The sequence below is a fragment of the Pseudochaenichthys georgianus genome, unplaced genomic scaffold (genome assembly GCF_902827115.2).
Source record: "Pseudochaenichthys georgianus unplaced genomic scaffold, fPseGeo1.2 scaffold_1356_arrow_ctg1, whole genome shotgun sequence".
In the NCBI taxonomy this organism is placed as follows: domain Eukaryota; kingdom Metazoa; phylum Chordata; class Actinopteri; order Perciformes; family Channichthyidae; genus Pseudochaenichthys; species Pseudochaenichthys georgianus.
This window is the reverse complement of record NW_027262235.1, coordinates 7,447-21,391: the sequence shown is the minus strand read 5'-3', so window position 1 is coordinate 21,391 and position 13,945 is coordinate 7,447. Positions and strand designations below refer to the sequence as shown.

Below are 13,945 nucleotides of genomic sequence, written 5' to 3'. Positions count from 1 at the left end.
CGTGGCTGCCACCGGCACGCGGACTGAGGCTCGTTGCGCGCCCCGCAGAAGAGCTGGGGAAGTTGCTCGCCGTTCCCGCATCGGCTTTCCAACCAACAGGGGGACGATGCACAACCTGCTTGGGTCGACCAGCAACCCGATCGCTACCTCGTGGGCTTGTTTCTTCAGGGCGTGCGGCTGCACGTCCTGGCTGCGCGGGCTGTCGACGACTAGCGGCTAACCACGAGGGGCTAACGACGGCTAGCAGCTACCCATGGCAGCCAGCTAACGGCTTCCGGCTAGTGGCCGTCGACACCAGCTAACAGCTAACCACTACAGCTAACGGCTAGCAGCTACCGACGGCTAACAACGACAGCTAACAGCTAACAACGGCTAACAGCTAACGACAACTAGCAGCTACCGACGGCTAACAACGACAGCTAACAACGGCTAACAGCTAACGACAACTAGCAGCGGCAGCTAACGGCTAGCAACTAACAACGTGTTGACATCTGACTGTTAACAATTTTTTTCCGGTGCCGGAGAGGAGGTTCGACCAGCCGGTTGACCTCATGTGGACGCTCTCATTTTTTTCACCACCTCGACGGCGGTTCCAGACGCCACTCACGTTCATCGACGCCTGGGTGGCGCACTCCTGGACCCCCTCTCGTCTCGACAGTTCCGGACGTCGCCCATGCTCCATCGGCCCATGGGTGGCGCGCTCCGGGACCCTGTCTGGCCTCTCCTGCTTCCCGGTGATGCCTCAGCACCTGCTGAGGACTTCATGCTCGCCGCCGCGGCACGTCTGCCTGCGGCACGTCTGCCTGCGGCCGGGTTGTGCTCCTTCCTCCCGGGGGGACTGCTCCTCTCTTCCGGGGATACCTCGACGCCTGCCGAGGACTTCATGCCCGCCGCCGTTGTGCGTCTGCCTGCGGCCGGGTTGCCCTCTCTTCCGGGGATACCTCGACGCCTGCCGAGGACTTCATGCCCGCCGCCGTTGTGCGTCTGCCTGCGGCCGGGTTGCCCTCTCTTCCGGGGATACCTCGACGCCTGCCGAGGACTTCATGCCCGCCGCCGTGTTGCGTCTGCCTGCGGCCGGGTTGCCCTCTCTTCCGGGGATACCTCGACGCCTACCGAGGACTTCATGCCCGCCGCCGTTGTGCGTCTGCCTGCGGCCGGGTTGCCCTCTCTTCCGGGGATACCTCGACGCCTGCCGAGGACTTCATGCCCGCCGCCGTTGTGCGTCTGCCTGCGGCCGGGTTGCCCTCTCTTCCGGGGATACCTCGACGCCTGCCGAGGACTTCATGCCCGCCGCCGTTGTGAGTCTGCCTGCGGCCGGGTTGCCCTCTCTTCCGGGGATACCTCGACGCCTGCCGAGGACTTCATGCCCGCCGCCGTTGTGCGTCTGCCTGCGGCCGGGTTGCCCTCTCTTCCGGGGATACCTCGACGCCTGCCGAGGACTTCATGCCCGCCGCCGTTGTGCGTCTGCCTGCGGCCGGGTTGCCCTCTTTCCTGCTGGGGTTCTCCACAACACCTAGTGCGGCCCCCTTACGACGGCCCGCCCCCGGTGTGGTTGCCCTCGCCCTCGTTAGGGCCCCTGCCCTCTCCTGCGGCCCCCTTTCGTGGCCCGTTCCATGGCCCGGTCCTCACCTGCGGCCCCACCCTCCTCGGCCCTTGTGATGTTTCCTCCACGGACGTGGGGATATATTTTTTTTGCCATGTTTGAATTCTGGGGGGGCTTGTGTGGTGACCACCTATTTAACCACTGGGACATAATTCATACTTGGAACTACAGTTGCAGTTATTGTTCCCACACGGACATGTTATGGGTTACCTGTAAATAGGTGTGCCCTCTTGGCTCTCTCTCTTGTCGACCCGGGCTGCGACCCGACAACATGTCCTTTGCAGCTTGTGAATAAATAACTATTCTTGCACCTTCCTTGCACCGCCTCTGACTCCATATCTCTCGGCACTACAACAGTATATTTCTACCAAACTCACTATTTGCATTGTTGTTGTTAGCCTCTGGTTAGCTAGCTGCGCTAACGGATATTCGAAGCTGTTTCTAAAACAAGGAAAGGGAGAGCTCTGTCCTTTCAGATTGAGAGAGATAACTACAGCTCAGTGAGGAAAGGGACTCTCTGTTTAGATAGTTAACTTTAGTCTATAGTTATCTCAGTGGGTCTCAAACGGTTTGGTCACCATTTATGAGAATAAATGAAAAACAGTTATGAAATACTATATGACAGTAAAACAAGAATACAGTTTAAAAGGAGTGATTTGTAAAAATATCCATAAAGAAAAAGAAAATCTGTTTACCATAAATTCATTTTGCTCTCAAAGTGCACCAGGTTGATGCATTTAACTTCAATATTTAAAATTCTTCCCGGGGAGCATGCCCCCCCCCCCCCCCACTTATAAAATAGCACTTTACCTCTGCTTACACCTATATGCCATGTTATATGCTGTGAGCTGATTATCGAGCCTTCATTGTAAGAGTCGTGGGTACACTGTGTAAGTGCGTATTCCACTGTAGCGCCGGTACATTAATGGGAAACCCTAGTTTGTACATGTTCAATACATTTGTAACACAGTGTACACATGAACGTTTCTTTTTTCGGTTCACCAAAAAAAAAATCTCACTCCAAGCTGAACTCAAATGTTGGCAGTCCTGCCTCCAGAGAGCTTCCTCGATGCTCGATCCTCGGTCCTTGAAATGCATTTAGAGAAATGAGATTCCTTCAACATGGCGCGCTGAAATTCATTTCCGGGTCACTACCGGAGGACCGAGGAGTCGAGGAGTCGAGGAGGGGGATTTGATTAAATGAGAAAGGGCCCTGACACACCAACCCGATTTTGGGAGTCAGAGGCCGTCAGAGGCTGTCGGGCATTCGCCGCGCCGTAGTCAGGTTGGTGTGTCCCGCACCGCCTGCCGTGACACGCCTTATTTGGACTGCCTGACCCGATTCAACATGTTGAATCGGCCATGCATCGGGTCAGGCAGTCGGACCAAGCAATCACTCTGATTGGCTGTTCAGCTAGCGAATCAGAAGCGAAACGGAAGTGAGGGACGTAAACAAACGATTTAAGAAGTCACACACAGGCCCTTTCTCATTTCATAAAATCCCCCTCCTCGACTCCTCGGTCCTCCGGTAGTGACCCGGAAATGAATTTTAGCCGCCATGTTGAAGGACATCTCCTTTCTCTAAATGCACTTCGAGGACCGAGGACCGAGCGTCGAGGAGGCTCTCTGGAGGAGCTATAACCGAGGATACACTGATGGGTCCTCCACGGTCCTCCACGGCTCCTTCGTGGATGCATTTCCGGCAACAGAGATGTTTCAAAGAGTCGTGACGCACGGCCGGACTTATCTCAGCCGATGACAGCTCTGCATGCATCCCCTGGATATTATTTTATTAACTGCTTTCATCACGACGCGATGTTTACAGTGAGAACAGCTGTGAGGTCCGTGCAGAAAGCAGAGCAGTGTGTATAATATATATCACTCAGTACAACAGGCCTACTGTCTTTATTTGCTTTAGTTTAGTAGATATCTACAAACAAAGAGTCGATATTTTTCTAAAACCATTTAGTGCTTCACAATAAAATACACAACGGCTGTAGCCTGTTTTAGGAGCTGTATGTGCGTGTGTGTGTGTGTGTGTGTGTGTGTGTGTGTGTGTGTGTGTGTGTGTGTGTGTGTGTGTGTGTGTGTGTGTGTGTGTGTGGTGTAGGTGTGTGTGGTACAGTCAGGGGCGGCGGGTGCTGTAGGCTAGGGAAGGCTAAGCCTTCCCAAATATTTGTGTCACTGCATCCTGGTAAAATAAAAATATAATGTATAATGTTTGTGTCTTTGACATTAGCACTGCTATGCAGCCACCTGTGCCCTGTACTACGAAGCCAGTTCAAACCCTGGATATGTTTGAGTTATCTAAACTAACCCTAACAAACGAGATCTCGACGCTGGATAATATCAACTCGGTAAATCAAGCCAGGGCTTCTCTCACCAGCTGAGAGCGCGTTCACGTGAAAGGGGTGGGGTTAGCAACATTTGACCAATCACAAACAGGGACAAGTGTACTGACAGCGCAGCGTCATACTTCATTAATGAAAAGTAAACTAATATTAGACAAATATGGACTTTAAAGTTCATATTTGTCTAATATTAGTCATCCATGACTTAAACATAATAATCCAGGATACAAGCCACCTACAAGGTGAATACAGAACAACTGGTTACAAAATAAATAAACTACCGAGTGTTTGAAAGCGTAACAGTTTTATGATATCACTGCCCCATCTAAGACACGAGTGGATCTGACTTTAATTACATTTGAGTTGAGTGTTTCGTCAACCTAATGTGTTGCTTAAAATAATACTTCTGCATAGCCTACAGCAGGCCTATTCAAATAGCGGCCCACGGGCCGAATCAGGCCCTTCAGAACTTTTTTCTGGCCTCCAAGAGGTTGCCTGCAAATCGAAATGGCATATGTGTAATAGCACTACATCCGACGATGCGTGGCGAAAATGCTGGTTTTTCCATTCATTTGAATTATTTTGAATCCGTTATTTTGCCTGCCGCGCTCTGCTCATTAAAAAAAAAAAAAACCTGCACTGTGTCCGCACTTGTCATTGGCTCAGTCAAACTCACGTTACACACTAGGTTCGCGGGCCAGCGAGTAACAGCGAGTAACAGCGAGTAACAGCTTCAAGATGTCTCTCTCCAAGCCCAAGAAACGTAAAGTTGATTCGGAAAATCTCCAATTCAAGAATGAATGGACTGACAAATATGTATTTACTTTGCCAGCCGCAACAAGTAATAAACCGGTGTGTTTATTGTGCAACGAAAGTATATCCATGATGAAAGAATACAACGTAAAGCGATACTACAACTCAAATCACGGCTCATTTTCTGCCAGTTTTCCCGTGGGCTCAGAGGAACGGAGAAGGAAAGTACAGAGACTGCTAAAGACTGTAAAGACAGCGTCACTTCAGCCATTAAAAAAGTACCTCTCTCAGACACAACAACACTTTTCACAGTGGAACTACTTGCAAAGGATGTGTCGGGGAAGCTTTTGGAAAACCTTCGAAAAGCAGAGTTTATATCAATCGCTGTGGACGAATCAACTGACTGTACTGGCCCAGCTGTGCATCTATGTGAGGTTTTTCGACGGAGTTCGCTTTAGGGAAGAACTTCTGGGGATTATTCCGTTGGAGGGACACATTACAGGTGAGGTTATCTTTCAAAAGATAGTCTCGTTTTTTAACGAACGTCTACTGGATTTAAAAAAAGTGTGCCTGTTGGTCACTGATGGCGCTCCAGCTATGATCGGCAGAGTGCAGGGGCTGGTGGCGCGTCTATCTGCCATAGCCCCACACATGCAGTATTTACACTGTATTATTCATCAATCTGTGTTGTGTGCAAAGCTCAGTGGTGATTTGAGAAACACCATGGACACTGTCATGAACATTGTGAATTTCATTCGCTCAACCTCCAGCCTACAACACCGCCTGTTCCGTCAGCTGCTTGCTGACACGTTTGCTGAACACACGGACTTACTCGTCCATAACGATGTCCGATGGCTCAGCAAAGGAAAGGTCCTGGATCGTTTCTGTGAACTCCGCCAGGAGATTGTGTCTTTCCTTCGCACGAGTAAGCGGCCTACGCAGTGGTGGGTCAAACAGCCGAGGGCCCAGGAGCCCTGAGCGTAGGCTTGAGGGATTTGTATCAGATTTCTCCACACAGGTTGGTGATGCAAAAAGGGGGACCTGAGGAGCAGGAAGCCGACACAGAGGAGTTTGTCTGGCTGAAGGTCATCAGGTTAAAGTGGCTCAACCCCAGGCTCTCTGGCCCCGACCGAGTGACCCAGCGGATCTCTCATGCCGTCCACCTAGGAGGAAAGGGGTACAACTGGTGCCAGTGTGCGGCGGGGAAACTACCTGCTAGGACCGGGGACGACATCAGGACGGACGTGGCCCTCGCAGAGGAGGTCGACTCGGAAGCAGCCATCAGCGGACCGGAGGTGGAGGATCGGGAAGACATCTCTCCAGCATCGACCCGGAAGCCGCCATCAGAGGGCCGGAGGAGGAGGATCCAGAAGACATCTCTCTAGCAGGCAGCCCAGAAGCCGCCGTCAGCGGATCGGGGGGACAAAGACACGGCAAGCCAAGACGGCACAGGGGACTACACTCTCCGCTGAAACAGGTTGATATAGCCGGTGTGGACTTTGTTTTAATATCCCATTTTTTGAGGAACTTTGTTTTAATATCCCATTTTTTGAGGAACTTTGTTTTAATATCCCATTTTTTGAGGAACTTTGTTTTAATAACCCATTTTTTGAGGGAGAAGCTGCCCCTTCCCCTTCGTACCAAATGCCCTTGTTGGCTTACGCGTCGGAGGAGGACGAGCACGATGACTCAGCCGACAAGGACACATTTGTTTAACATATTTTGGTCTCCCTCCACTGTCATAAGAAGTTGTTATGGTGGACTGTTCCTAAAGGTTTAAAAGTGCTCTAAATCCCAGCGACTGATGGATTTATATAAATGTTGGGGAACAGACAGTAGAAAAGAATGACAGTGGTTATGTTTCAAATGCTGTGTATAAGTTGATCTCTGAAGGTGAGATCAAAAGAGGGATTAAAGCAAACAGATATTGTTCTAACCTGTATTAAAGTAAATAGGTATTATCTTGAACTGTATTGAAGTGAACATGTATTATTTGGGACTGTTTTAAAGTAATCCTATATATATAAACCTTCTTACTTACACTCCATGACCCAGATACCCTGCCACACACACATACACCTCCTCTCATCAACACACACACACATACACTTCCTCTCACCAGCACACACACACACACACACACACACACACACACACACACACACACACACACACACACACACACACACGCACACTCACTGACCCAGATATCAGCACACACACACACACACACACACACACACACACACACACACACACACACACACACACACACACACACACACACACACACACACACACACACACACACACACACACACACACACACACACACACACACACACACACACACATCATGCGCCTTGGTGACTGGACATCTCCTTCATAAAACTAAAAAAAGGGGGAGTAATCGGGCAGTTCGATGTTTGTAGAGATGTGTGCAGAGGTGTGTGTGGTTAACACGTAGCAGCCTGCAGTCACTCGCTGTTCTGATGAAGGTAAATACAGCGAAGGCGGTGCGTAAAAAGGCACAGCTCTCGGCACGCTGGTGCTGCACTTCTCAGAGGTGGAGTTACACGTCCCGCTGCCTCCTGATGCTGCCTGCAGCCATTTCATGAAGTAAAGGAGGTTTTCCTTCTATAAAACAGCTGCGGGCAGCAGATACCGTGAGAGTCCCGGACATTAATTCATAGATCAAGGCAGATTGGTTTACTCTCCTGTTTTGCCAATCCGGTGCTTAAACAAAAAGGCAAGGCAAGGCAAGTTTATTTATATAGCACTTTTCAACACAAGGCAATTCAAAGTGCTTTACAAAAAACGAAAGACATTAAGAAAATGGCATTTAAAATCAGTCATTAAAAAGAAAAGATAATAAAATAAACATTAAAAGAAAAAATACATGGATAAAAGTTACAGTGCAGTTTAAGATGTGAATAGTTCAATTAAAAGCAGCGGCAAAAAGAAAAGTCTTTAGTCTGGATTTAAAAGTAGTCAGAGTTGCAGCGGACCTGCAGGTTTCTGGGAGTCTGTTCCAGATATTTGGAGCATAATAACTGAACGCTGCTTCTCCATGTTTAGTTCTGACTCTGGGGACAGAAAGCTGACCAGTCCCTGAAGACCTGAGAGATCTGGATGGTTCATAATTTAGCAGGAGGTCAGAAATGTATTTTGGGCCTAAACCATTCAAAGCTTTATAAACCAGAAGCAGTATGGGGGGACTACACTCTCCGCTGAAACAGGTTGATATAGCCGGTGTGGACTTTGTTTTAATATCCCATTTTTTGAGGAACTTTGTTTTAATATCCCATTTTTTGAGGAACTTTGTTTTAATATCCCATTTTTTGAGGAACTTTGTTTTAATATCCCATTTTTTGAGGGAGAAGCTGCCCCTTCCCCTTCGTACCAAATGCCCTTGTTGGCTTACGCGTCGGAGGAGGACGAGCACGATGACTCAGCCGACAAGGACACATTTGTTTAACATATTTTGGTCTCCCTCCACTGTCATAAGAAGTTGTTATGGTGGACTGTTCCTAAAGGTTTAAAAGTGCTCTAAATCCCAGCGACTGATGGATTTATATAAATGTTGGGGAACAGACAGTAGAAAAGAATGACAGTGGTTATGTTTCAAATGCTGTGTATAAGTTGATCTCTGAAGGTGAGATCAAAAGAGGGATTAAAGCAAACAGATATTGTTCTAACCTGTATTAAAGTAAATAGGTATTATCTTGAACTGTATTGAAGTGAACATGTATTATTTGGGACTGTTTTAAAGTAATCCTATATATATAAACCTTCTTACTTACACTCCATGACCCAGATACCCTGCCACACACACATACACCTCCTCTCATCAGCGCACACACACATACACTTCCTCTCACCAGCACACACACACACACACACACACACTCACTGACCCAGATATCAGCACACACACACACACACACACACACACACACACACACACACACACACACACACACACACACACACACACACACACACACACACACACACACACACACACACACACACACACACACACACACACACACACACACACACACACACACACACACACACACACACACACACACACATCATGCGCCTTGGTGACTGGACATCTCCTTCATAAAACTAAAAAAAGGGGGAGTAATCGGGCAGTTCGATGTTTGTAGAGATGTGTGCAGAGGTGTGTGTGGTTAACACGTAGCAGCCTGCAGTCACTCGCTGTTCTGATGAAGGTAAACACAGCGAAGGCGGTGCGTAAAAAGGCACAGCTCTCGGCACGCTGGTGCTGCACTTCTCAGAGGTGGAGTTACACGTCCCGCTGCCTCCTGATGCTGCCTGCAGCCATTTCATGAAGTAAAGGAGGTTTTCCTTCTATAAAACAGCTGCGGGCAGCAGATACCGTGAGAGTCCCGGACATTAATTCATAGATCAAGGCAGATTGGTTTACTCTCCTGTTTTGCCAATCCGGTGCTTAAACAAAAAGGCAAGGCAAGGCAAGTTTATTTATATAGCGCTTTTCAACACAAGGCAATTCAAAGTGCTTTACAAAAAACGAAAGACATTAAGAAAATGGCATTTAAAATCAGTCATTAAAAAGAAAAGATAATAAAATAAACATTAAAAGAAAAAATACATGGATAAAAGTTACAGTGCAGTTTAAGATGTGAATAGTTCAATTAAAAGCAGCGGCAAAAAGAAAAGTCTTTAGTCTGGATTTAAAAGTAGTCAGAGTTGCAGCGGACCTGCAGGTTTCTGGGAGTCTGTTCCAGATATTTGGAGCATAATAACTGAACGCTGCTTCTCCATGTTTAGTTCTGACTCTGGGGACAGAAAGCTGACCAGTCCCTGAAGACCTGAGAGATCTGGATGGTTCATAATTTAGCAGGAGGTCAGAAATGTATTTTGGGCCTAAACCATTCAAAGCTTTATAAACCAGAAGCAGTATGGGGGGACTACACTCTCCGCTGAAACAGGTTGATATAGCCGGTGTGGACTTTGTTTTAATATCCCATTTTTTGAGGAACTTTGTTTTAATATCCCATTTTTTGAGGAACTTTGTTTTAATATCCCATTTTTTGAGGAACTTTGTCTTAATATCCCATTTTTTGAGGGAGAAGCTGCCCCTTCCCCTTCGTACCAAATGCCCTTGTTGGCTTACGCGTCGGAGGAGGACGAGCACGATGACTCAGCCGACAAGGACACATTTGTTTAACATATTTTGGTCTCCCTCCACTGTCATAAGAAGTTGTTATGGTGGACTGTTCCTAAAGGTTTAAAAGTGCTCTAAATCCCAGCGACTGATGGATTTATATAAATGTTGGGGAACAGACAGTAGAAAAGAATGACAGTGGTTATGTTTCAAATGCTGTGTATAAGTTGATCTCTGAAGGTGAGATCAAAAGAGGGATTAAAGCAAACAGATATTGTTCTAACCTGTATTAAAGTAAATAGGTATTATCTTGAACTGTATTGAAGTGAACATGTATTATTTGGGACTGTTTTAAAGTAATCCTATATATATAAACCTTCTTACTTACACTCCATGACCCAGATACCCTGCCACACACACATACACCTCCTCTCATCAGCACACACACACATACACTTCCTCTCACCAGCACACACACACACACTCACTGACCCAGATATCAGCACACACACACACACACACACACACACACACACACACACACACACACACACACACACACACACACACACACACACACACACACACACACACACACACACACACACACACACACACACACACACACACACACACACACACACACACACACACACACACACACACACACTTCCCCCCACCAGCACACACACAGGTTCTTTTCAAGGTTCTTTCTGGGGCCAATATAATCTCAAGCACCAATATATCTGTGTACAATGTTTGATACCAATATATCTGTGTACAATGTTTGATACCAATATATCTGTGTACAATGTTTGATACCAATATATCTGTGTACAATGTTTGATACCAATATATCTGTGTACAATGTTTGATACCAATATATCTGTGTACAATGTTTGATTGTTTGGGAAAGAATAGTTTGTGTGAAACCTTCCTTGGGAAATTAAAGGAGTGGAGTCCGGTGGAAGATAAGAAGTGACTCTCCGCCCCAAATATGTCCATATATACTGTTGTTTATTCATGCAAAATGCCCCCTGTTTCTGACTGGCTGGTCCCGATATCTGTATCGCACGGCAGTAGAGCGGGGAGCCCGGAGTGCTCTGTTACAGGGCACTCTGTATTTCGTATTGTGTTTTTTACCATTAAAACCAGATTATTGTTATAACTTTGATGCCGGTGTTTTGAACTCCTTCTTTTACTAAATCTGACCAGGCTCATCTAACGGACGGCGCGGAGCGGATGTGGGCTTTAAGCCACCACTACTGTGTTTGCTCCTACAGGTGTCAAACTCAATTTCATCGCGGGCCCCATTAGCATTATGGTTACACTCAAAGGGCCGGTTGTAACTATAAATATACAGTACCAGTCAAAAGGTGGACACACCTTCTCATCAAGGTTTTTATTTATTTTAATAATTGTCTACATTGTAGATCATTACTAAATACATCAAAACTATAAAAGAACACATATGGAATTATCTAGTAAACAAAAAATTGTTAAAACATCCAGAATATGATTTATATTTTAGATTGTTCAAATTAGCCCCCTTTTGCCTTGATGACAGCTTTGCACACTCTTGGCTTCTCAATATAAATATAAATATGTAAATATATAATATTAAATAATGTATTATATTACATTATTGCCTCTGCATTGGATTATTATCAGTTCTCATAATAACTTCACAAATAACTACATCTGAAAGCAGAAGTCTAGGGCAAATAAATGAAAGCAAATATTCAACAATTACACCAATTGTATTGAATATAATAATCTTTGCAAGCTCTTGCGGGCCACATAAACTGAGGTCGCGGGCTGGATTTGGCCCACGGGCCTTGAGTTTGACACCCCTGCTCTAGACCGACAATTTTTTGGAGCTGGAAGTGAACCGGATTCCGGAGCTAAGAGGCGGCGCCGCTGCGGTGTGAACAGGAAAAACCGGCACTTTTCAGGATCCAGCTCCGAGCCGGAGCTGAAAACGCGTTGGTGTGAAAGGGGAGGTTAGCAGGGGGAGGAGACAGGAGGAGGAGGGAACAGGACTCTGCAGGATATAAGGAGCCTGCACCCTTACTCTTTTACCTTACATTCCTGAACTCTTCTTACTGCTGAAGCCCAGAACACAAAGGAGCAGCCATGAAGAACACGCTGATGATGCTGGTCGCCCTGATGTGTGCGCTGACCGTCTGCGCTGACATCACACCGGCCGCAGACTTCGACCTGCAGAAGGTAAGAGACGGATTAGATTCTGCTGATATTCCACAAACAAATAAAGCTGGTTATTCCTGCAGTAACTGTGGTTGTGTAACATGTTTATTGCATGAGGTTTTAAGAGTTTAAATGAAATGATTCAATGTGCTGCTGTTCAGATAACCTCTCACCTACTTTGCATTGATAGATTTGAATGTATAAGTCTTTATTGACCCCTTCTGTTTTTCTTTTAGATGTCAGGCAAGTGGTACACTGTCGCATTCGCCAGCAACGACCAGTGGTTTGTGAACAACAAGGCAGGAATAAAGACTGGGACAGCTGTAATTGTGCTGACTGAAGGAGGGGACATGGACCTCACTTTTGCCAACTTGAAGTGAGTGATCTCTATGCAATCATACTTTAAATCAATAGAAGGATTCTCCTGGGGAAAAAGGAAAAAGAAACTGACATGGGCTGACACTTACTGCATATTATTGTTAAGTTGTATTGCTTTGTTGGTCCAAAAACCCCAATATACTGTATAATCAGAAAAGCAGGTATTTATGGGGAATATTCTCTGAAATGTCTGTATTATAAAATATGATTGATCATCAAATCAACAATTCTAAAACAAACCTCTTCTTCAATCTTTTAGTGACGACGGTTACTGCTACAGAGCAACTCAAACCGCTCAGACAACAGAGACTCCTGGTCGCTTCACCTTCCACAGCCAGGGTGAGTAGAGCATGACACACACACACACACACACACACACACACACACACACACACACACACACACACACACACACACACACACACACACACACACACACACACACACACACACACACACACACACACACACACACACACACACACACACACACACACACACACACACACACATTTGACGTAGCGATTCAACAGCCTGACCTTTCTATTTCTGCTCTCATCAGACAAAGTCATGACCATTGTTGAAGTTGTGTACGACGACTACGCCCTGGTGCTCATCATCGTGACGAAGGAGGAAGTGTCTGAGGCCTTCATCGCAGTCTACAGTGAGTGAAGAGAGACACACTGTGTGATGGAATAGCTGTGTGATTTGGTGAAGGTGAAATTAACTCTGTGTGTTTGCAGGCCGCACTACTGAGTTCAGTGAGGTGGTGCACCAGAAGTTCACCCAGCTCGCTCTGGAAGCTGGAGTCCTGCCCGACAACGCCGTCATCCTGCCACAGATCGGTAATGCAGAAAAACAGCACTTTCATAAAAACTCATTTAACGTTTCCTCACTTATACTCATTGTCCTCATCCTGTGTTGTTACAGCTGAGTGTCCCGCAGTCTGAGGACCCCCTGCTGACTCCCCCCCCTGACTGTGATCCGCAACATCACAAAGCTACACCTGAGACGGTTTCCTTTCCTGCTGCTGCTGCATACTAAAGAGCAATCCTGACCCTCCTTCAGGGCTCATCCCCCCCCACTCTGCACCTAAACTGTGGCATCAGAGCGACACAACAGAAGAGCTGATAGTGAACAGAGGGAATGATTGCAAGAGGCCGTGAATGCTGTTTGTTGTCTGAGTGTTTGTTGAAATAAACTTAAAGCCAGAAAAAAATATATTGTTTCAGTGTTAAGATTCATCCTAGAAACGGCAACGTTTCAAATCTTTAGAATCATGAATGTCAAATCAATTTTGCAAATTACATTACACACATGATTAACAGGCATACAATTAGATCTCCAGGAATTACACAGGGGCTAATTTTTTTTTAAACAGCCCTACAGACAGATTAAAGGGTTAATGTAACACTAGATTAGCTAAATACACAAACAAAGTTCTATTGTGGGCCTCTTTGCAAGTAATCCCATATAATAAAGCTCTGCATA

The 13,945-nt window shown here is 46.4% G+C and overlaps 1 protein-coding gene across 2 annotated transcripts; it reads left to right on the top strand.

The window, feature by feature from the left end:
- The first annotated feature begins 11,967 nt into the window (after nt 1-11,967).
- Nucleotides 11,968-13,662, top strand: LOC117440975 (lipocalin-like). Of its 2 annotated transcripts, none has more exons than XM_034077177.2 (6): nt 11,968-12,097; nt 12,313-12,452; nt 12,714-12,793; nt 13,023-13,118; nt 13,198-13,299; nt 13,385-13,662. In XM_034077177.2, the coding sequence occupies exons 1-6, from the start codon at nt 12,005-12,007 to the stop codon at nt 13,402-13,404; spliced, it is 531 nt and encodes a 176-aa protein (XP_033933068.1). In that variant the 5' UTR covers nt 11,968-12,004; the 3' UTR covers nt 13,405-13,662. The 2 variants fall into 2 exon arrangements, with proteins under 2 accessions (XP_033933068.1, XP_033933067.1); XM_034077176.2 differs by having other exon boundaries at nt 13,017-13,118.
- Nucleotides 13,663-13,945: the final 283 nt, after the last annotated feature.